Source organism: Polypterus senegalus, chromosome 1, assembly GCF_016835505.1.
Source record: "Polypterus senegalus isolate Bchr_013 chromosome 1, ASM1683550v1, whole genome shotgun sequence".
NCBI classification, from domain to species: domain Eukaryota; kingdom Metazoa; phylum Chordata; class Cladistia; order Polypteriformes; family Polypteridae; genus Polypterus; species Polypterus senegalus.
The window spans coordinates 199,518,341-199,543,955 of NC_053154.1; the positions used below are offsets into that span (position 1 = coordinate 199,518,341).

The 25,615-nt window shown below is 40.4% G+C and overlaps 1 protein-coding gene across 1 annotated transcript; it reads right to left on the bottom strand.

The window, feature by feature from the left end:
* Positions 1–479: 479 nt before the first annotated feature.
* On the bottom strand, positions 480–25,615 carry LOC120537707. Its single transcript, XM_039766846.1, has 6 exons — positions 25,283–25,615; positions 21,414–21,563; positions 7,313–7,432; positions 5,725–5,835; positions 2,496–2,616; positions 480–646 (listed from the first exon to the last, which is right to left on the bottom strand). Exons 1-6 carry the CDS (start codon positions 25,346–25,348, stop codon positions 594–596), a joined length of 621 nt encoding a protein of 206 aa, XP_039622780.1. The 5' UTR covers positions 25,349–25,615; the 3' UTR covers positions 480–593.

A 25,615-nucleotide genomic window follows, 5' to 3' on the forward strand; every position in this document is an offset into this window, starting at 1 on the left:
TGCCAGATTAGAAACCACAAGGCTCAGCCAATTCACTTCAAAGTCAGCACAACGCCAACAGGTGACCCTCTCCTGCTCCTGGGTTTCAATTATATGTAGGGTAGGTAAAATAAAAAGGCTAAGAAATATGATTGTTTGAAGGTGTCTTGTGTGTGACATTTGGTAAGAGCTCCTCCAGTTACAAAACAAGATTTCAAAGATAATGTTTGCAAACCTGCTCAGTTGGATTTGGGGTGGAGGGCAGGAACCAGCTACCAATGGACCACTCACACCCAAGACCAACATGGTGCCAATTTAGAATCTCCAGTTCACCTAATCCAGGATACTGTGGGTGAGGCAGTAGTGCCGCCATGCCCAACCCAATTAAAAGATGCAAAACCAAGTGTACAAGTCAACCAGTGTGGAACTGATTTAACAAATAAATACTGTAGGTGAGAATGTCAAAAGCAGAGGACAGCCATTTGATCAACTGCTGTTTAATCAAGAAGCAACTCTGGCAACTAAGTCTGGACTTAAGAAGGTTTGCCGCAGGGACAAACAAGCCTTTCATCCCTTTCTGGTGCAGACGTGTACCTCTCACTGGACATGGCAGCTCACCCTTCACCTGCACTGGGAAGCATGGTTGCATCATGAAAGCTTCTTGATGCTGCAAATAAAAATTAAACATTAATACACAATGAACACCATTAACACTTGAATTACCAACGCCTACGCAAAAACTCGTAAATCCGGCCCAGTGAGAGAATAAAAGTGAAAAAAAAAACACTAACTTTTACAAGTACAGTACTATAAATTTACACTGGCTGTTACAGACGCAAATCAAATTTATGTTTTTGTTGTATAATATTAACAATAAGAGCAGTTCACTACTCAAAATGGTAAATTTGCACAGCACCCAGGAATTGATCCTGCGGACCCTATGATTACACGTCAGCATTCCTTACTGCTGCACCACACAAGTTGTTGTATTGCACTTGCACCTTTTGTGAAAATGTTTATTTCATCTATGGACTTCAGCGTTCACACATTATACAGTTCATGTCTACATTTTATCATTTATTACTAAAACATGAAAAACGTTTCTGTTCTAACGATGTGTTTACACAGATTGTTGTAGACACAAAACACACATGAAATGTAATTGTTCCAAATAACAATCTACTATTTCCCCTCTAAAACTCCTGCACGTCACTCCCAGATAGTCAAGGCTTGAGCTGGGAGAACTGTGGGGAGGTATGGTATAGCAGGTGGCTTGCTGCTTGGGATTATCGACACATTTACAAGACAAAAGATGCTGACAGAGAGGTGCAAACGGGTTTAAGGTGGGCCGGGTTTAAAAGTTTTTTCATAGGCTTTGGTAATTCTAGTGTTAATGAGTAAAGTAAAATGATTTCTAAGTGAACTACCATAACAAAACATTTTCAGGCCCAGTTAATCAAGTATAGGGTCATCATAGGACAGAGCTTACCACAGCAGGATCAGGCAGATGACAGGAAAGTGGACCAGGTGCCAGTCTAACATGAGGTCCACTCACCCAGCTGCCTTAGTGGCAAAATTTAACATTTATGTTACTGTAAGTTACTCCATATTTAATTTGATAATAGCTGTAGAGGACAGTCACAATGGTAACAGTCCTTCTGACACACATTTCTGGGTTAGTTTAGAGTTATTATTCAAACTAATGCACAAGTTTTAGGGATTTGGGGTACATGAGAAAACACAGAAAGTCCATACTGACAATGACCAGGCCTGGACATTAGACCTTTAAGGCCTACATGGTTCCCTGAATGGATCTGGCAAGCCTAGGTCCTAGACTCAAAGGTCAGGTGGGCCATCATGAAAATCACACTAGCTGAGTGTCAGAGGCCAAACTCATATGTGAAAGGTAAGGACTTTGGGTCCCTCTTCTCTTGTTGTGTTTTCTACTGTACTTCAACCTGGTCATGGGAGTTGGATATTAAACAAAGATAGTGTTGACAGCTATGGTATCGGTCAGGTAGTAAGGTCTCCTGGCTGCAGTGTTAGACATTTTGAGTGCAACTTATTTGCAACAAAGGCTACATGGTCCAGTCATCTTTAGTGAAGACAGTCTCAGTTCAAGTGATCTATTGACTGTGATCACATGTGGGGAAGGAAGACAGTCAAATACTGTATGTACAGAATTGGCTATTGCATTTTTTTTCCATTTGCCAGCTTTTTGTGTCAAGCACACTAATCCCAACTCAATGTGCTATCAACTCAGCTAGTATATTGAAGTTAGTAGATTGTATCTGCTGTCCAGTGGAAAAAAAATGACAAAATTTGAAATGTCTGGCTAAAGGTAGGTGTTGATGAAGGAGTACCCAGTGTGTTGTCAGGCCAAGTGGGCCATGGACTTTGAGGCAGTACCAACTACCAACTATGCCATCCATTAATAACACTGACCTACACAGTGACTCAACACATATCATCAAAAATCTTTGTTAACCTTAGAAATGGACTCCTGAGATGGGTACCTGTGGAAGGATGAAGCCAGAAGATGGGTTGCTGATGACACAGAAGCAGCGCCAAGCTTCCCAGAGTGGCAGCATCAATCACACTCATCCCAGGAGCGCCTGCCCCTAATGTTGCATTTTTCTGTTTGCAAAGATGTTGAGAAGAAAGAAAAACAGAAGACATTCAGTTAGTGAAGGCATCTTTACATGCATTTAGTACAGTTTTGTCACCAAGGTAACCACAGCTTTATATATTTGAGAGACTAGTTTGGACCAGTTTTACATTTAGAAGAAATAGCAGGGAGCAGAAGCTGGAAAGAAGTTCTAGAATGAAATGTATTACATAATATAACTGATTTTAATACACTGCACGTGACATGATGAATAAATGTGTGGAACTAAAGAATTATAAAAACATGCATTGTATTCTCAGACTCAGGGTCTAGAGACCACTCCATAGCAGGGCTTACATGCATCTGCGCTTGCATACTCTGGGGGCCATTTTAGTGTCGGCAGTGTTGATAATGTTGGGGAAAATTTCCAAGCATCCACAGACATGAAAAAGTGGGAACTCAGTATGGACAACAGCCAAGCACAGGATTCATTCCCAGACACTGAATCAGCGAGCCAGTGCGTCACCCCACTACACATATAGTGTTTTCGGAGTATTCAGAATCCCTCACTTTTTACACATTTTGTTATATTGCAGCCTTCTGCTAAAATTATCAAGCTACACTCAAAATACCCCTAAATGACAATTTTTTTAATTTTTGCAAATTTATTAGAAATAAAAAACTGAAATATCACATTTCAGACTTTTTGCTATCCCACTTGAAATCTGACTCGGGTGCATCCTATTCTATTAGTCATTGTTGAGATGTTACTGTGTCTTGGTTGGAGTCCAACTGTGGTAGATTCACTTGACTGGACATGTCTACAGAAGGTCCCACAGCTGACAATGTGTATCAGAGCAAAAACCAAGCCATCAGGTCAAAGGAATTCCCTGCCAAGCTTAGAGACAGGATTATGTTGAGGCAGACATCTAGGGAGGAATACAAACAAACTTCTGCACCATTGACAGTTATTGAGAAATTGATCTCTGTAATTCTTAAATGGAATAAGTTTAGAATAATCACAACTCTTCCTAGAGCTGGCCCAACTGAGTAATTGGGGGAAAAGGCCTCAGTAAGAGAGGTGACCAAGAACCCAAGGGTCACTGTGGCTAAGCTCCAGAGAACTTGTGTGGAGATGGACTTCCAGAAAGACAACTCCTACTGCAACACTCCGCTAATCTGGCCTTTTATGGAGGAATATTTCGGACAAAATGAAATAAATAAATAAATGCGTAAATAAATAAAAGTACTGCGAAATGTGAGCATAAATAAATAAATGTGTCATGAAATGAGAGCCTTAATAAATAAATATGTCATGAAATGAGAGCATAAATAAATAAATGTGTCACGAAATAGGTTTTTAGTTGCTTATTTATTTATTTCATTTTGTCCGTAACATTCCTGCAAACCGTCATGAAATACGGCTTGAAATAAAACTGTCACTTTCACTCGTCAAAGTTGAGAGGGTGGGCTCTAACACGCCCTCTAGTTACTGATTGGTGAATCGATAGCACAAGAATTCATTAGAAAAATGGTTACTACTACCGATGAAATGGATTCTGGCGAAGATAGTACGTATTTCAGAGAGAGAATTGAAGATTTATCGGAAGAAATTACAATGTTGGCGGCCCTTTTAGAACTGAGTATTTGACCCTTGTTTTACGAGTATAAAGTCAGTTGCATATTCGCAGCTACTTTTTCAAACAACTGTACAGCTCTGATCAGTGGCAAAGTTGTTCATCCATCCATTTTCTAACCCGCTTGTTCAGTTCAAAATATTAGTTGGAGCTGCTTTGGGCATTCCATGTCAAAGTACCTAAACTAATACAGCCGTTGCAGCTTACCATACATCAAACTGGTTCATTCGCCTTGTGATCGTGTTCTCCGATACACCATATAGATCTGCAATCTGTCGTACTTTTAAACTGCATGACAGAAGGTGTTCTATTGATTCAGCTGGAATGTCAAAGGATGGACGTCCAGAGCAGGGTACTGCATCACCTGAACTGGACTGTAGTCGAGTTCGTTCCACCTGTTCTTCGATAATTTCAAAATCAGTTTCATCTATATCGGAGTCTAAAAGGACCGCCAACATTGTAATTTCTTCCGATAAATCTTCAATTCTCTCTCTGAAATACGTAATATCTTCGGCAGAATCCATTTCATCGGCATTAGTAAGCATTTTTCTAATTAATTCTTGTGCTATCGATTCACCAATCAGTAACTAGAGGGCGTGTTAGAGCCCACCCTCTCAACTTTGACGAGTGAAAGTGACAGTTTTATTTCAAGCCGTATTTCATGACGGTTTGCAGGAATGTTACGGATAAATGAAATAAATAAATAAGCAAACGAAAAACATATTTCGTGACACATTTATTTATTTATGCTCTCATTTCATGACATATTTATTTATTAAGGCTCTCATTTCATGACACATTTATTTATTTATGCTCACATTTCACAGTACTTTTATTTATTTACGCATTTATTTATTTATTTCATTTTGTCCGAAATATTCCTCCATAGCCTTTATGGTAGATAGTTTGTTTAATTGGGAACTTAAAGTGAGGAAAATGCGAAAATTTAAAAGAGCCGAGAGCACAGGAACTGACAAAAGCATTCACACGAATGAGAGGTGAGAGGACTGTGGGTGTGGGCCGTTAACCGTAAACGGTTGAGAGGAGGGCGGGACTTGACAATAATCTCATCTCGCGAGACTTGAAAAAATCTCTTGGAAATAGTTTTGTCTCGTCTCAAGATTTTCTTTTATAATAGAGATATTTTTCTTCCTTTTTAGTCATTCTGGGTGTGTTCAGACCATAGTGTATGTGTATATATAATTATTTATCTATTTATTTATGCATTTATTAATTTATGGAACTTCTGTAGAAAGCCAACTTTCCTTCTGAGGACAAATAAACTTCTATGTGTCGATCTATGAAGTTCTAACTAACTCCTTTGGTGCAATGGAACAGAAAATTGCTTTATAATCCAAAGGTCCAGCATCAGCAGAGATGTCCTCCACTAAGAGGATGCTTGTACTGACTGCCTTATGATGGTCATTATCCATCCATCTGTAGGCACTCCATGAAAAGCAGTAATTGTTATTCTGGAAAAAAAAGAGAAAAAAAACTCACCAGCACGGCCAGAAAGAAGAATTCCAGCTCCTTGCAGGGGGCTGGCCGATCTGAGGGATTGATCCTTCTGGCAACACAGCCCTCTGGCTGACCATGATACAACATGTAGTGCTGCCAAGACACAGAAAGAGAGAGAGAGAGAGGGGGCCCATAGACCTCTGAGTATTAAGGAAAGACAAGTTATGACATCAGGCCTGGAAGAAATATGGGAAATATGCAGAATATTATGCACAATAACTGTTCTGAAAAAATGGAAGAACAATCTGATAACTCCAGTGTAACCTGAGCCAGATGACTGCATAGGCAGCTGTTTGATTGGTTGCATTTTTCTAACTTGGGCAAAGCATTACTATTATGGGGGTCCTATACAACAAGCAATGTCCACTAAGAATACCCAAAGGTGATCACAGCATCTTAGGCCATTATAAGGAATAACTCAGAATGTTCACTGGGATCATTTGCTTCCTTTTTCAGGGATGCCCCAGCCTTTCCTTTTCTAGATATTTTGAAGTAGCAGCATTAATAAGATTTTCAAATGCTGAGTTCTTCAATTTATTTTCTGAAGTGTGATTTACCCAATCGTTTCAGTGTGGTGCTGAGGTGTCACCCGCTGCACTTGGGTCCCAATTCAGGTGGTTTGTCATGTGGTGGGTGCAGCAACGTGATATCAGCACATACTCCCAACCATTTACCCAATCCACCTCTACAGACACAGAGAGAGCACGCCATATCCACACATACAACAGCTGGCAGGGGATTTGAACTCAAAGGTTTCAGCTATGCGGCTGCAGAGCTCACCACTGAGGTGCTCACTTTTGGCACCGATTATACTGGTCCACGAATGTGAAAGTATTTGGCTGTAGCCAATTGTGTCAAGCAGTTTATATATGGTCTGAAATGTGTGTGTGTCTATCTCCCATTTCCAAGATTCCACTTGTTTTGGATTGTGTAAATTCTCATTTTGATTCTCTCATTTTTGGAATTTATTCATTTTTGGTTACCTCTTTGGAAAAACTAGATTTCTTGTTTGCTTTTTAAATTTCATTTTCAATAAGCTTTATAATTATTATTAGAAACTATGCTTTGTTCTTTGCACCAGGGGTTTCATGGTTCCCCACTCCTTTTTTAAGATTTACAATCCTGACCTTTTGGGGTCCAGACCTGCTTAGGTCGCTGAGTCAAACCTACTCCATATTCTGAAGTCTACTTAGAGTTTTAAGATCTGGTATTTGAAACTGAAGTCTCTTTTGAGTTTTGTGGGCCCAGATTTTACAACAACTGCATGAGAACCTCTTCCAGATCTTGAAAATTCTCGAACACATCTAACAAAATTCTTTCGATTAAATTGTGAATCGTGTACTTAAGGGCACTGGTGCAAAGTGCATTCAACACAAAGGCCAGGTAGGACTTTTTCACAAAAACGGTCATGAGGATCTGGAACAAACAACCAACTCATGCAACTGAGTGAAAACCCTGATCACTTATTTAAAATGTATCTGAAGAATATATGGGGACAGCTTAGATATTACCTAACCAAATGGCCTGTTTTGTTTTTCAAGTCTCTGTTCTTAAAGGATTGGTGACTTACATTTCGGAGGTCACATGTGATTCCAGGGCCAGGAGAGTGGTCTTCTCTGGTAAGGGCCAATAGCAATGAAGCTTCATTTTGCACTGTGAGCTGAGAAGGCAGACTGTCACTGGAGCCCCTCTGAAATAACAATTAGCTGTTTTCACTTGCATCTCTTAAACATGAACAATAAAGCATGGCTATTGCAAGAAATTCATATTTACACAGTTTCTAAATGTCTTGATTTTTTATTTAATTTGACTCCTCTAATGTGATTGGGTATAAGCTGGTAACATAATAAAATGATGGGCATCACATTTAATGTAGTGAATATTAATGTAGTCTGTTATTAACTCACAAACTTACCTGTGCTTCAATTGTTAGAAAACTATGTAAAAATAAATAATATATATATATATATATATATATATATATATATATATAAAAGGCAAATACCACTGACTCACTCTTCACAAAATCTCCAGAACAATGAAGACTTGGGACTTGAAATTTGGAATGTAAATTACCCTTGGCTGATAGGTGCTTGCTAAGAAATGGTTTTAAACATTTCGTGGTCCAATCGTGAAATTTTTTTTTTTTTTAGACCCGTTTGTCTGTCTGTCCGCTTCTCTCGAGAGAACTACTTAATGCAGGGGTGCCCACACTTTTTCGACTTGTGAGCTACTTTAAAAATGACCAGGGGCCTCATGTATAACGCCGTGCGTAGAACTCGCACTATAACATGGCGTAAGCACAAAAGCGAAATGTGTTTACGCACAGAAAAATCCAGATGCAGGAATCTGTGCATCAACTTCCACGTTCTTCTGCTACATAAATCCCGATCAGCGTGAAAACTAACGCTCGTGCACGCGCATTATGTAACGCCCCAAATCCTCCCAGAATTACGCCTCTTTGAATATGCAAATCAATATAAATCGCTCTTAAGCTCAGCCTTCTGTAAAAAGACAATGGGAAAAGCACGGGGGAAAATATAAGAATTTCAGCGAATACCAAGTGGAGGCAAATGAAAAACATACTATTTGTTCAAATAAACCGTGGTGTAATCAACAAAATGAAGTTGATCGAGTGACATAGCGTGTTGGAGAAACTTGAAAGCTCACGTTCACAAAATAGCAGTGTGCCGGAAATAAAAAAGAAGTCACATATCAAAGTCGCCGTGAAAAGAAGAGTTGTAAGCCCACTGTCTGAGTGTCATATGAAAGCTTATTAGGGTACAGAGAAAAAAAGGCACACAGTGGGGAAAAAGCACGAAATGTCCACTTTAATCTCGATATTTCCACTTTAATCACGTAGTTTATTTTGTCATTAAAGTAGAACATCATAAACTTCATCTTAAAATCGTTTACTCAACCAGTTTCTCAAATCACATCGTAATTAAAGTAGCACGTTAAATGCTTTGTTTTGTATTTGATCTTCTATGTGCTCTATGTGTTTGAATCACTACTTGCTTCTTAAACCGGCTCTCTTCCTCCAACTGGACACAGAATCCATTACATTCGTGATATTACAGCTCTCTGAATAACTAAAATAATGAGCTGTATACGTGATGTCATTTTCATGATGATAGGAGTTAAAGCACATTATTAAACATGTTTCACTTCGATGAAATAATTTATTGCAGCAGTACAATCAGGGGCGGCTCTAGGCTTGTGGTGGCATTGGGCAGAGGAACAATCGGTTACTCCTTCGCCTGCCCGTCAGTAAGGTAGCTTATGCACAGTGGATGGCCACGTATGTTGCAGACACTAGCCGCCTCGTGCTCATGACACAAGCATTTAACGTTTGCCGAAATTTGTTGCTGCGTTTTTAGCTGTGTTGTTATTTTCTCTTTCTGTTTTATATTCAATATATATTGGCGTAGCCGTCACTGCAGTCAGTGCTTTTCTTTCCCCAAGTAACCGATCGGCATACAATCAGCTCTATAATAGAAGTTAAGCCATCTGTAAGCTTAGAGCGCCGATTCTTCAAAACGTTTAAGGAACATTGAAATATTTTCATAGTACATGTTTAATTATTCTATCCTTCACGACACTCCCAGTGAAGAATATAGATTATTTAAATGAAGTTAAAGTTTTATCTATATAATTTAACAAGCATATTTTGCTGCATTTCACCTTAAAAATGATATCTTCATCATATGTAAATACGCGCTTTATAAAGTGGCTCAGGTTGTGAGATATTATAACTGTAGTGCAAGTTTACAGTGGGGTGATTGTACTTATACGTCCTAACAGTTCTATAAGGTGCAATTGATTAAATGCGTTTATAGTTCTTGGGATGAAACTGTTTCTGAACCGCGAGGTCAGGAAAGGCTTTGAAACGTTTTGCCGTGGCTGAGACAGCGTGTCCTTAAAGCTGTATACCGATAATTCTCTTTCCGATCAGCTGCTGCTGTGATTCACACTCAGATACAGTGATATAAATACTCCGAGTGGTGCAGTGAGAGAAATATGGAAAAAGATGATCCGCTGTGGCAACTCCTAATGGGAGGAGCTGAAAGAAGAAGGAGAAGTGAGAGTAACAACGCTATGGTATTTGGAATACTATGGCTGTTCCCTGGACCATTATATTGTTACAAGTTAATTACAATCAGATGCGTTACACTAATAAACAATATGCGGTTAGTTTCTGTGTATTTATAAAGCCGCGTCAGGAAAATAATGACTAACCACACAGGAACAGTAGCACTGCTTTGACGCTGGGTGCCAGCAGTCTGCAAAACCGAGCGGAGAACTTGCGTACGACAAGGTATGAGGTACCGTGGAAAAGTGCGTGGCTTTACGCCAAGTTTAGGTTTTATACATCGCGATTTGAACGTGGAAAAGTTCTTACGCAACATTTCTGTGCGTACGCACCGTTTATACATGAGGCCCCAGGTCAAAATGATCTACCTACATTAAGAATTATAATTATATATATATATATATATATATATATATATATATATATATATATATATATATATATATATACACTGAGTATCAGAGGTGGGTAGTAATAAGTTACATTTACTCTGTTACATTTACTTGAAATTGTACTTCTAAGAGTAGTTTTATTGCATCATACTTTTTACTTTTACTTGAGTACATATGTGAAGAAGAAACGCTGCTCTTAGGGACGGTTTATACTTCACGCTCAGAACGCGTATGCGCAAGCATCATGGCTGCCACGCGCTCCCAGCGTTCATTTCACGTGGCCCCTGAGCAGGTCCTCAGAAATTAACGCGACGCGTGCGCGAGTTGCAGTACCAGCAAAAAGTCAGGGAGCGCAGTGTGCTAAAAGTCGGAACGTGACGTCAGAGTCTCTGTTTACTTTCTACATGTGACAGCAAGCCTCTATGGAGATCCTTCGGGGATCGATGTGCTTGCTTCGCTTTTTGATGAATGGTTCGATGTGGTGAAGCAAAATGCCGACATACAGATGCATTCCTGGTGCTTTTATATTCAAGTGTCGCATATTCCCAATCGTAATGACACGATACATTTTAAAAGTCTTACATACCATCTTTTGTGCCGTCTTTTTTTTCTGCAACTTCACAACAGCAACATAATGTATAGCGCTGTATTTGAGCCACTGAGAAAAAAATAAAGGACACAGTGAAATCGTGTATTTTGTGATTAAAGTGGAAATTTCGGCTTTAATCTGGAAATGTCCACTTTAACCTTGTAGTTTACTTTATCATTTTACATATAATTTTGTTTAAATAATGAATACTGCTAATAATTACACACATGGGGGTGTCACGGTGGCAGAGCGGTAGCACTGCTGTCTCACAGGGAGTCATGTTGCTGGTATTTCCTGCTTGTATTCCACACTGTGCTCCGGTTTCCTTCCAAAGATATGCAGATTTGGGGATCTGGTGCTGCTAAAATGACACTAGTGTATGTGTGTGCTTGTATTCACCTTGTGATGAGCTGAGGCCTCGTCCAGGGATTGTTTCTCACTCGTGCCCAATACTTGCTGGAATGGACACATCCCTGGATTGATGGATTTAATCAATAAACATCCTTTTCAGAGATATTGCGGTAAGGTGTCATCGGAATTTAATGGGTGTTCTAGGCAATTCACAACACAGAGAAGCCGAACCTGTTCTCACCATGATAATATCTCGCACTGCCACCTGGTGGATTTGTCCAGATTTACGTAAAGTACACGCGGAAGTATAAACACTACAACGCTTGCGTAGCAGGAGCGTCCGCTGCAGCATGCGTCACGTGAAATATAACTCTGGCCTTACTCCGCTACATTGGACAACACTTGAATCGTTACTTTTTTTCCATTAGATAAAGTCTGACAGACAATTTTCGCACACACCTTACATTGCATCTCCAGCTCTGACGTGAGGTTTTGGATGTTCCCCAAATCAAGGCGCTGCAGCTTTGAGGACAGATGTTGCATTTTTCGTTTGAAAGCATAAACTGAGCTAATCATATTGACCATGGTTTTCTCTTTTCCTTGCAGCTGTAAATTAAGCTCATTCAACATGTTGGTCAGATCGGAAAAAAATGCCAAGTCTAGCGGCCATCGATCATTATTAAGTTGCTTGTATTCTGCATGTTAAATGGCAAGGAGAAACTCCTTTTTCTCTGGCCAGGGGTCATGAAATAACAGGAATTTCTCCCTAGCCATCTGCCTCAACAAAGGCATCTTTTCTTATCTCTCCATCTTGGAGGGACTTCTTATGCTTAATGATCGAATGACTCACCCGGAACGATGCTTTTGAATTCAGCCGAGTGAAAAATTACGGCTGTCCGATTAACTGCGATTTTAGTTACCTCTCCTTTCTCTTTCTCAGATCGCTTTTCGGAAGGAAGTCAGTTTCATAGTTTTTATGAACAGTTCCAAAGTGCCTTTCCACATTTTCCTTCTTTGGAATAGCAATGATAGATTGACAGATCAGACAAACGCACTTCGATTGCGACATTGTGAGAGAAAAATTCCAAATCCACATCCAGCCCATAAAAAACATTTTTTTTTAAATCCCTTCTTTAGTCGATATAAATTGGAAGGCTAACTAGATCACTTAGATAGCCGGAGTTTTGCAGTAGCTTGCGCGCGTGTAGGATGACCAGTGTGTTAGAAGAAAAGAGATCTCAGACCGGCCACCCTGTATGTCAATCAAGTGGTAAATGCCATAGGGAGGATTAAAGATAGACTAACATTTAAAAACAATTTTTTTGAATGCAACGTGATCTACCTGCACTACCTTTCCGATCTACTGGTCGATTGCGATCAATGTATTGGGAACCCCTAACTTAATGGATTTAGATTATGATTTTTTCTATAATTTGCTTGAACATTCCATTGATTTTGTGACTTTCTCATTGCGCTAAGTATCATAGTTTGCTTGCAGTACCATTTCATTAGCGCGAATCTGAGAGAGACTCATCGGGCTGCAGGGAAGGGGTGGGGCCCTCCTCACTCACGTGTCTGCCTGGGGGCGTAACCTTAACTCCACTTAGTTAGCGAACAAGAGAACTACTTAATGGATTTACATCTTTTTTTTTCTATAATTTGCTTGAACATTCCGGTTGATTTTGCGACTTCTCTCACTGCGCTTAGAATCATAGTTCACTTGCAGGAGCGATTTATTCGCGCTAATCCGAGAGAGAGGTTGCAGGCCGAGGGGAGGGGGAAGAGTGACATCAGGTGTAGGGAGCCGGGTAGAGCCCTCCTCACTGTGCTGTTTCACTAATACACGGACAAAGCTGTGGAGGATGGCTAGTATATATATACAGAAAATTTTCCTTAAATATAAACTGCCTTATGAAGGGGTCCTCAACAGCTAGTGTAAAAAATGAAAGGATGTTAGTTTGTTTCTTATGAAGTCCTTGGGTTCAAAGTATGAATGTTTGACTAGTGTTAACTGGAGTAACCCTGACACAGTTCTATTAAGTTAAGAAGTGCCTCAAATAAAATAATCAACTCATCACATCATTTGTAAATTATATTTTATGCTCTAAATTCAGATTACATTAGGACATGGCTAGCCACAAATAGATGGAACAGGAAGCCCACTCAACAAGCAATCCAAGCCTATATCAAATCTCCCCTGTAAATGTCATTCTACCAGAAGGTTGTACAAGAATAATGCAACAGCTTTCAATTGTTCCTGTAATAATAGGAGTTTCAGCTTGTGGCTAAAAATCAAGACAGAGACGTTGACTACTCTAAGTTGTGGGACACCTTCAAGCAAAAGTGTCCTCAGATATGGAAAAGAGAAAGAAAACCAAATGATGAAATAAACAGATTGTGTGAGAAGATATGGACATGTTTTAAAGCAAACAGGCAAATAACAGGAGTCCAAAACTAGTAACTTAATAGAAGAAAATAAAGGTCAAAAGGCAAAGCTCTGAGTCAAAACCAACACTAGAATCTAAAGTCTCTAACAGGGAAATTTTTTGACTAGAATAACAACTTTGATAAGATTTTCCTAAAGCTAGGGTACTAAACTTGCAGTACAGCCATCTTATATAGGCAGGCTATAGTCAGAATACACCACATGACTGGCAATGGACATAGCAACTGTAAACAATAGGGTCACAGCTATGCAAAGATGAGCACAAAATGGCAGTGAGCATACAATGAAAAGAACAGAAATTGCCATCTCCAGAACAATGACTGAAAAATCCAATAATTAAAAAGAGGGTGAATAGAAGTCTAAAGGTTTCAAAATAAAGATTCACAGAAACTTTGCTGAAAGTAGGCTGTACTGTACACCAAATGTGTACATTTTGTTTGCTTTGATCCCTAAACCGAGACAGGAGCTAGTGTTAATTTAGTTCCCGTGAAATGTGCTGTGCTGTCATTAAGTATTTACAAGATATGTCACTGTTTCATGTGTAGTGCTGTGTTAACTGAATAGGCAACCAAGAAGTCTGGAGCCATAGGAAACTGCCAACTGGGCAATGACCTGTCTGAACTCAACTACTCTTTTCTATCATTTGAGAGAATGAAAGAAATAGTCCTCAGATTTAGAAGAGGCATTTGTTGAAGCAACAAACAGTAGATTACCAAGTAATGCAGTGTGGAGGATAGTGGGAGTTTGTTGACCCTCAAAACTCAACTAGATGTTATTTCTGGAGAAATTAAGTGAACAGCTTTCTTTGAATGGCTAATACTTCTCAAAATTGTTGTAAAGCGTTTTGTGGATTCATCAAGGAGGTTTGATCAAGGAGTACTTGTATTTTCGTGGGGTTTGAGGGGCTCACTAAATTCATTAAGGATTAGCCTATTCTCACACCTTAAACTTAACATGTGCACAGAAAGACACACACAGACCATCTCCTTTTAAGCACTGATTATGAGTGCTGCATGCACAGCATATCACTCCTCAGTCCTCCATGTGGGGATTTCTAGCTTCAGAATGAACACAGATGTCCCTAGATATGACCTACAGAGCTAAAGGATGATATACTGCAACCTTTTGGGAATAACTCAGACACGTGGAAGGCTGATACATTCTAGTTGAGACCACTTATGCATTTCTCCCAACATGCTCTCCTCCTATACAGGGGGCAGCTCCTGTGAGAAATATGGTAGTTTTCCCACACCAGGTGCCCTCTATTTCCTGCATTTACTTAATTCATCCCTTTTCCAAACCTGCTTATCAGGGGTAGGTTTGTGGGGCAGCTGGATCCTGGCAATCATTGGATGTAGGGCAGGAATAAAACCTGGAATGGGCACCAGCCCCTTGCAAGGTGAACAAACACCCACCGGCACTTAGTTTATTATCTGAATCACTAAAGATACACAAAGTATACACATTTAAAACCAAATTAGTATTTAGTAAAACAGAATAATAGTAAAAGAACTAAATGAATTACAGTAAATAGTAATAAATTTTGGATATAAACCCTAATAAAACCACACCCTCACCTCAAAATTAGAAATCTTACTGAATAATACCTTCTGTAAAGATTTGAAAACTAAAGATTAACACCAAAGGGAATATCATCGTCAAACGAGAAGTGTTCTGTTGATGGTTTTTAGATTCAGTAATTGAGGAGATGCATACACAGCAGTCTTTCTGATGGAATGGAGTCTCTCTCTCGAAACCTCATGTCAATGGCCATGTGGGATTCCAGGCCAGATAGCTGACTTGCTACTCTGATAATGGGCAGATCTGCCTAAAACCTTAGACCATCTGCAAAACACTTTATCTTGTCAAGTGTACCATCTAACAATTGCGTCATAAGTCATCTGGTTAGTCTAATCTAAGATTAAAATGTGAAATGTACAAGATAACAAAAAAAATGTGCTTAACATTAAATGGAAAATATACAAAATACATTGAATTAAAATAGTGTCACACAGAATTGCTCTTCACTGGGTTTCACAGCACCGTTCTGTGTTGTGAGTAAGACAGCTCTGGGGAATTTCCCAGAGTCCTTTTACAGATCATTTGCAGTTCATGTGTGCAACAATGAGGGTTAATAAATGAGGAAGACTGCAACTTGCAGCCCTAAGATGATGAATTATCCACTCCATAACAATACTGCATACTTTATGCATGCAATATCATCATGGAGGGCACCCTGTGTAGACAGCACACCTGCCTTTTGGCCAAACAAGACAGGTAACTAAGGGTGTCTCAAGAACTGCCAAACAGTAATGCCAAACATGTAGAGCACCAAGCATAAGCTGTTAACTGCGCTTGGGAAAGCAGATCATAACCTGGTTCTGCTTCAGCCTCACTACAAACCAAGAGTGAGGGAGCTACCTACAACCACGCGCTCATTCAGGAAGTGGTCCCCTGAGGCAGAGCAGGCTTTGAGAGACTGCTTTGGAACCACGGACTGGGATATCCTGCAGGGATCACATAGTGAGAACATTGAGGAAGTTGTTGACTCTCAACTAATTACATCAACTTCTGTATGGACATTGTAGTTCCAGTAAGAACAGTACGATGCTATGCTAACAACAAGCCATGGATTACAAGTGACATCAAGGGCCTTTTGAACCTGAAGAAAAGGGCTTTTAAAGGTGGTGATCAGCATGAGCTGAAGCGCATGCAGAAGGAACTCTGAGTCCAGCTGAGGGTGGTGAAAGAGCAATAGAGGAGAAAGCTGGAGCAGAAGTTGCAGAATAACAGCATGAAGGAAGTGTGGGATGGGATGAAGATCATCACTGGCTGCAGCTCGAAGCGGGGTGCCACCATCGAGAGAGACGTGGAGAGAGCAAACCAATGAACAACCTCTTTAACAGGTTTGACCACCCTAACCCACTCTCACCTCGGAGTATTGCATCCTCCAACCATCCTTCTGCTGATACCAGCATAGGTGAGACATCCCCACCCACAATTACAGCAGCACAGGTGAGCAGAGAACTGAGGAGACTTTGTGCCAGCAAAGCAGTGGGACCAGATGGAATATCGCCACAACTGCTGAAGGACTGTGTGGAGGAACTGTGGAGTCCTGTACAGCGCATCTTCAACCTGAGACTGGAGCAGGGGAGAATCCCGAGGCTTTGGAAAACATCTTGTATCAACCCAGTCCCAAAGGTATCACGTCCTAGTGAGCTGAATGACTTCCGGCCTGTTGCTCTGACGTCACATGTGATGAAGACCATGGAGCGGCTGCTGCTTCACCACCTGAGGCCACAGGTCCGCCACGCCTCGACCCTCTGCAGTTTGCATACCAGGAGAAGGTGGGAGCGGAGGATGCCATCATCTATATGCTACACCGATCCCTCTCCCACTTGGACAGAGGCAGTGGTGCTGTAAGAATTATGTTTTTGGACTTCTCTAGTGCCTTCAACACCATCCAACCTCTGCTCCTTAGAGACAAGCTGACTGAGATGGGAGTAGACTCACACCTGGTGGCATGGATCAGACAGACCTCAATATGTGCGTGTTGGGAACTGCAGGTCTTACATTGTGGTCAGCAACACAGGAGCATCGCAGGGGACTGTACTTTCTCCAGTCCTGTTCAATCTATATACATCAGACTTTCAATACGACTCGGAGTCCTGTCACGTGCAAAAGTTCGCTGATGACACTGCTATTGTGGGCTGCATCAGGAGTGGGCAGGAGGAGGAGTACAGGAAGCTAATCAAAGTCTTTGTTAAATGGTGCGACTGAAACCATTTACACCTTAACACCAGCAAGACCAAGGAGCTGATGGTGGATTTTAGGAGACCTAGGCCCCTCATGCACCCTGTGATCATCAGAGGTGACTGTGTGCAGAGGGTGCAGACCTGTAAATATCTGGGAGTGCAGCTGGATGACAAATTGGACTGGACTGCCGATACTGATGCTCTATGTAAGAAAGGCCAGAGCCGACTATACTTTCTTAGAAGGTTGGCGTCCTTCAACATCTGCAATAAGATGCTGCAGATGTTCTACCAGACGGTTGTGGCAAGTGCCCTCTTCTACGCGGTGGTGTGCTGGGGAGGCAGCATAAAGCTGAAAGACACCTCACGTCTGGACAAACTTGTTAAGAAGGCAGGCTCTATTGTAGGAGTAAAGTTGGACAGTTTAACATCTGTGGCAGAGCGACGGGCACTAAGCAAACTCCTGTCAATCATGAAGAATCCACTGCATCCACTGAACAGTGTCATCTCCAGGCAGAGGAGTAGCTTCAGTGACAGACTTTTGTCACTGTCTTGCTCCACTGACAGACTGAGGAGATCGTTCCTCCCCCACACTATACGACTCTTCAATTCCACCTGGGGGAGTAAATGTTAACATTATTCAAAGTTATTGTCTGCTTTTACATGCATTTTTATTACACTTTATAATTTAATATTGTTTTTTGTATCAGTATACTGCTGCTGGATTATGTGAATTTCCCCTTGGGATTAATAAAGTATCTATCTATCTAACTGTAATCTCAATGTGTATTTCCCCAAACTCTATCAGAGTCAACAAACATTTTTTATGGATGATCCAAAGCCATGCTTGCATGTAAATAGTCACTTTGTTACTTTTCTTATGTGTTTGGGGCATTATCAATTAAAATTCTCAGTTTAGGAGTTTGAGAGGTGAAAAATGTGATTTTATTAAGGAAGCAATCTCATACTTTACATCGGAGTACGTCACACAAGAATAAACTACATAGTCCACATCCAGTCCAACATAGTTACGTGCAGTTTTTTAAGACTTTCTAATGTATTGCATAAAAGATTCTGGCAGTTGTTGAAAATTCAAATTAGCTCAGTCAAAAGAGCTTCTTTGGCAGCTCTAAAATATTTGCAGCCGTACTGTTGACTTGTTCACAGATATTTTTAGTCAGTGCTTTCTGCTTTGCATCATATGCTATTTCTGTAGATTTAATCCATTGTTTTGCAGATTTCACCCCTGCTAAATTAATGGCACCCAAAATAACAACCTTGGCACACATACTGTTATCCACAATACGTCTGTTGATTCTGAACCATATGCAGTGGGTTTTAAAATACAGCTCCTTCTCCGGTTTCCATTCTGAAAATAAAACACTGGCCAGTTCACCTTGGGTCAGTGCATCTTTATCCTAAATCATGATTCTTCATTACCATCAGTCCCTGTATTGCTAGGTCATTGGAGCCTTGTGGACACCTTGGAAGTCTTCCACCATTCCTGCCAGTCCTGTAATGCTCTGAAAGACTTCACAGTCGTCTCTTTCATATTGTCTTCTGCCTTTTCTTTTCCTTCCTCTTGGCACAGTGTATTCTCTAAGATGGTTGTTGCAAGACTGAATGTGCCCAGAGCTTCCTCTTCTTTACAGTTGCCAGCAAGTCTACAAATGATCCACTGGCTGCTTGATTCCATCTACCTACTTCTTCATTAAATCATGATTAAACTGATTAGTTAGATTTGAAACATTAGTTTAATGCAAAATTCATCCCCAGGCATAAAAAAAACCATTAATTTCTTATCTGTCTGCCTCTCTGTTCAAAAACAGAAACTATTTTGATAAACGTTTTTTCAGAAGACCTAATAAAATTAAAACTATGTTATTTGTGGCCAATTTGTTGCAATTTGGGGGAAAACTGCAACGAGATTAGCATGATAATAAAAACATTTTGAGAACCCAATGTTATTATGTATATCGTTATTATCTACCTGTGTCTAGGGCTGTCTCCTTGCTTGGCGCACCTTTATTAATAGGCTCATGGTTGCCTCCAATGCGATTAGATGGGAAAAAAGAACAAAGAAAAGAAACATTTTCCATTGAGCTCACCAAAATCCCATGTTCAACTGACAGGATCTTCTTCATTGATTGCACCAGCAGTATTTCCTTTTCCTTTTCCTCTTCCACTGATGATTTAATCATCAATGTTGTCTTTGGTAATCTAGCAATGGCTTGTTGTGCCCCACTTTTTTGGGGACCTCATAGATATTTTCTTCTTTATATCATGATGGACCTCTTTTTTGTCAACTTTATGTAGATTTCAAGTATTGTTGCCTGTTTAACTTTTTAAATTTTAAAGATGGATTGAGCTAGCCTGGTGGGCAACATCCACAGGCCACACTTTTGGAGTGGGCCTCTTTCTTGATCTGACTTAAGATGTAATTTTTTTCCCTACTGTTCCTTGACCTCTAAATTTCTGAGTATTGTTCTCAAATTTTTCTGAGGGTATGGAATCTAATGGTAATATTCAGGTGTTTTTGACACAGTGGCGGACTACTGGGGATCCTGTCCACCCGGGATGCCTGGAAGGTGGAAAGGCTGGGAGAGGGACAATACCTCCTCCAGGCCACAAGAGAGCAGCGACACTGGTCTGCATCAGGGCCTTGGGATCAGAGCTCAGAAGCTCAACCCTTTTGGGGTCCATGGCCACCGCCAGGGGGTGCCTGGAGAAGTACAACACCTGGGACTGCAGCACTTCTGTCACACTGCCGGAAGATTGTCTCGGAGCACCTGGAGCCCATCTGGGGCATTATAAAAGGGGCCACCTCACTCCATTAGATGAGCCGGAATCAGGAAGCAGAGGACAGAGCTTGAGAGTGGAGGAGTGAGGACGGCAGAGAAGAAGGAAAGGACTGTGATAAATAGTGCTGGTGGGTTGTGCACTGTGTGCGAGGTGCAAAGGACTGTGTAGTGAAGAAACAAAATAAAAGCATGTGTTTTTCTCTGGGACCTCTGAGTCTGCGTGTCTGTCAGTGTTCTGGGTGTCTTCCAAACACGTATAAACGAAATATACTTACCTACAGCACCATCTTGTTTTGCTTGTGAGCGCACTGCGATTTTTCTTCAACAATTGCTATGCCATTACTAGGCTGGATGACCAGGAGTGTGTGATGCACAGCATCATTACTGCAACAGTTTAAAAATTGGAGCACTTCCTGGTTGTCCAAGACTGGGCGCAAAAAAAGACTTGTCATTATTTCTGATATTTAGTTCTTAGCTTTTTCGTTGTGAGTTTGTTTCCCTCACCTTAAACTGTGGTTTTGACAGTCTTTTGACTGTGACTCTGGTTACACGTCTTGAACTTTTTTATACTACATTTTGTCCTGTTGATTATGGCTATAATAGATATGGCCATACATCATCTGATTTCATTTTCTCTCCAAACTGCTATTGCTCTGTGCAAACAGTGCAGGGATGACATTATGTGTGGGGACTCGTCAGTTTTTTGCTATTTTATATATCCTAAAAAGCACAAAATATTTATTTTAGTTTAAAAAATTTAATCTGTGTTTTGTGGAGGTCTGTTGCAGGTGGATTTCCTATGTTGGCGTCTGAAATACAATTCAGGTAATGGTTGTCATCGATGACAGGAGGCTTCACATCCGTCAGAAGGCTCCATAGTTTCATGTGTAGCTGCTAGAACCATTGGGGTTTGTTGGGGCCCTCTGAGATTTTTCTTCTGGTATTCTTCTTTACTGTTGAAGTGCAACATACTGTATGTATTTAGAGAAGACAACAGAGTCTTCTGTTTGCATTGCATTTTCATGTGCAAGACAGTAGTAGTATTAGTGCAGCCTGATAGAGAAAGAGGAATCGTTAGACAGTGTCCTGATTTTTTGAGATTTTTATCCAGACAAAATGTTACATGACACACATGATGGTGACTTTGCAATATGTTTTAATGTTCCATTCAGGACACCATGAGGAGAGCATCCTACCTGTCATTTATGTTTGCCTCTGCTATCCAAATGAAAAAGTCATCTACTCACATTCCAGCATGCTGTTCCTCCAAGGTAGGCAGCAACCAGTACTCCCAGTACTGCAACCAGCAGAGCTAAGACTGCACCTCCAACCAGGATCAGGAGCCTGTGGCTGCTTTGGGTTTTGGGAGAGGCATCCAGAGGAGAGAAGTGAGTGGGCTGGAATGGACAAAAGACAAGATTTTCACAAACTGTACTTTTATTTTTGCCTAACAGTGGGACAGTAGAAGATTCTTTTAAGCTCCCTCATTTGTTAAATATTAGCTCTCTGCGATTCTCTCAATGGAAGCTTCACGTCTCCAGAGAACTTCAGTTTAGTTACAGTTTCTTTGTTTGTATATGCAGTTACTTGGACACAGATCTTACTTTTGGAAAGTCCCTCACTCTGGGTCACTATTACCTCTGCGTTAGTTATGTTTAAGAGAAATGAATGGATAGATAGATACGGACCGTCTGCACATCTTAAGCTTTCATCCATATACTTGTTTTCAAAACTGTAACAGGTCAGACTACAAGCCAATTAATGCTGGTATCTCTTTCAATTAGAGATAAACTTACACACAAAATTCTAGCACACAACCAAAAGGAGAAAAATGCACATGTCTCACCAAAGTTATACTTCTTCTTTCGGCTGCTCCTGTTAGGGGTTGCCACAGCAGATTATCTCTTTCCATATCTTTCTGTCCTCTGCATCTTGTTCTGTTACACCCATCACCTGCATGTCCTCTCTCACCACATCCATAAACCTCCTCTTAGGCCTTCCTCTTTACCTCTTGCCTGGCAGTTCTATCTTTAACATCCTTCTCCCAATATACTCAGCATCTCTCCTCTGCACATGTCCAAACCAACACAGTCTCACCTCTCTGACTTTGTCTCCAACCTGAAATGACTAATTTCTAATTCTCTCCATTATTGTAACACCCAATTCAAATCTTAGCATCTTCAACTCTGCTATCTCCAGCTCTGTCTCCTGCTTTCTGGTCAGTACCACCGTCTCCGACCCATATAACACAGCTGGTCTAAGTTATACTGATGCTGTTAATTCATGGGAGCCAAAGAAGCCCAAGCAAATATGTTTCATTTTTGGTTAAAAACAAAATAGTTAGTGAGGAGTCACCTAAACATCAATATTCAGAACTGGTATACAATTTTACGTACACAATTGATAATCCCTTCTTCTTGTACTTTGTGTGCAACCAGGGACTCCAATCCATTAACCTCACTGCCAATCCCTCTTTTATATAATTTGGAACACGCTGTGTTGTGGGAGTTTCACAAATGGATTAATTAAATGCAAACACACAGTAATATTTAATTTGTTGTAAGTTGCTTAACTAACACCAAGAACTTACAAAACAGTGAACATGCTGAAATTGGTGTTTTGGCAAAGATCAGTGATTCACTCACAGCTGTCCTTGCCTAGTGCTACACTGGTGTTTAGCGTCATCGGCAGAACTGAAGCATTCCAAAGAATCCTTCAATGTTCAGTTTACTGTCATTATACCTTTATAGTACAAGGTAGTAGTCTTTCTAGTATACAAAAATGTAGAATCATAAAATAGTACACTTAACAAACACAAATTGTTAAATCAAAGTAATGGCAATAAAAAGCAATAAATATGTCCCCATTTCAAATTAATTAGAACAATAACAATCATGCAGCATAATAAGTAACTGCGCCTCAGGAGGTTACCATTACTAGTAGTAGAGCCTCTGTTTACCTAATGGATCTACCTGATCACAAGTCAAGCTCATGACTCTATTCATGTTAACAGTTTCTGAACACTTCTCGCTTGCTGACATGATATTCAGTCAAACTTAGACCAACTAAATTCTGGCTTAACAGGAAATCTAAAGCAATCAAGTGATGTCTCTCTTATGAAACACAATACAAGACTTATGTGAGGAGGTCATCATGTTAGCTCAGCAGGTTTGTTTCCTTCAGTGTAGCAGTGAATGTCTTTGCAGTTTTATCAAAGTTGGGTGGCCTTTGTGACCACAAGGGGGCACCTGAGAGCCCCAAACCGCAGACATGGCAAAGCACCACTCATTATTAAGATAAAATAAAGGCTTTTTATTCTCTCCAGGCACTTCCTCTTAATCCTCTCTCCACTAATAACCCACAAGTATACAATAAATCACACAAACCTCACAATTCTTCCTCCTTCTCTCCACCAACTGAATGATCCCCGCTGCCTCCTGACTCTGACTAGGGAGCCCCCTTTTATGCCGGACCCAGGAATCCCTCCAGTGCCACGCCACATCTTCTGGGTAGTACATCTGGGCCATAAGGGAAGTAGGAAGGTCACAGACAGCACCCTCTTTCATTCCCCAAGGACCCCAAAAGGGCTGCAGCTCCAGACTCCATCTCCCAAGCAGACCTGTGGGTGTCCCGATTGGGTTCCCATACGAGGACCACTGCCAACTTGCGTAAGGGGGATGGAACCACTCCCGACTCTCGGGCTTCTGCTGGTCCCTCCATTAACTTACACTGGCTGGGTACAAAGTTATTTATGTGTTCTGCTGGCTGATCTGTCTGCAAATTGTTGCACTGAATTCTTTGTCACATTTTTACCTCTGGAAGACCCTGAACCACTCTGTCATAACTTTTGTACTGCACTTATTACTTCTTAGGAATAATGTCAAACGACTGCTTCTTTGGCAGGTATATTTGTGTGAAGCAAAACATCAGAAGATGGGTTAAAACGATTTTGATCATTTGAGCCTCTTCTAATGTGGTTTTCTGATGACGATGTATCAATAACAAACTAGGAAGATAAAAAAGACTTAACACCAACATCAGCAAAATAGGAGATGAGTGAAGAAATCCACACCACTATACAGATCCTCCTGTATTAGTGTGACTCTTACACATTCACCTAGTAAACTTAGTTTAAATGTACCATAATGTACTGTATATATATCTTAAAAGGGTTTTATAAACCTTATATAAATTTAATTTTATATAATACTATACTTGAACAAGAAGTATCATTTTTATTTCAAAAAACAGAACATAAAGTATTGACATATGAATTTGTAAAGATCCCAAGCATCTTCATTTTCTTAATAAAAAACAAAACTAAATGTAAAAATATCACTGTATCCCTTCCTCTGACCCCTTCGCACATTTGGCTTCAACAATTGGGAAGGCATTCTGCGAAGTGGAGGTACAGAATGGAGCTTTTTCTACTGCTTTCACGTTGAGATCTTGAAAATTAGCAGCTTAAATAAAATCAAGTGTAAAAGACAGTTGTGTGTTCTCATGCTTTGATGTTATCATTCACCTTTAAGCTTCTCTTCAGTGTTTTCTTTCCCATCTTGCATCTATCAATAAACACAAACTGACAACCATGAACCAGTGGTGAGACGCATAAATGCAGTGCTGCAAATATTTTAAGGTCCAACTGTATCACAAGGGTGAGTTGTTGATGCTCCTTATCCGTGTTTCGTCTGCATGTGGTTTCCACATCTCCACTTGATTTTCCTTCAGGTACTCTGGTTTCTTTAAATACCCCATGGAGACGACCTTTTAAATTAATTAGTGACACTAAACTGCCATAATGTAAGTATGTGTGGCCTGCTATGAATCTGGTGTCTCATGTAAGAGGCTAATGGGATACTATGTTACAGCACCGTGTAATCCTGTAAGAAGAAAATGTGAGTTCAAAAAAATTGATGGACGGATTATTAGCTGTACTTATACAGGAGCAGAGCGATGGATACATTGACTCCCACAGTCCACTTTACACATTTACACTCTAAACCAAATGCTGGATAACTGTAGCCAAGCAGTTGTAAAATCAACAACACGAAAGCTAGTATCACAACACACATCACAGAAAAAGCAGAATAAGTGCAGGCAAAAAAAATCTTACATAGGGGGGGCTTTGGACATGAAGGCCCCCAGGCCACGGTTCAGGAGACTTTTCATCTGTTGCCATTTCGCTGCTGCTGAGAAGGTGGGCTCCAGTATTTATTCTAAAGTTGGTGTGGATCTGAAGAGACCTTATATTTGTCTGATAGGCACCACCTCTCTTCTCCTATACTGTATATTAGACTCACGTATCATCTGAATTCAGGCTCTGTCTGGAGAACTTATCTTTTTCTAGTATGCTGACCCCTGAGTGCACCTTCTTCACTGACAATGATGATCTTTAGAAGTGATCTTCTTACCTGCCGTTTTTTGTAACACTTGGGTCATTGTGAGA

Excerpts from the sequence above, each read along its gene's own strand:
- LOC120537707 (XM_039766846.1), bottom strand. The coding sequence starts at position 25,348 with ATGGCAACAGATGAAAAGTCTCCTGAACCGTGGCCTGGGGGCCTTCAT. Across the intron at positions 7,433-21,413 it reads GAGGAACAGCATGCTGGAAT|AGGGGCTCCAGTGACAGTCT; the intron begins GTGAGTAGATGA and ends TTGTTATTTCAG. Across the intron at positions 5,836-7,312 it reads TCACATGTGACCTCCGAAAT|CACTACATGTTGTATCATGG; the intron begins GTAAGTCACCAA and ends GTGTCTTGGCAG.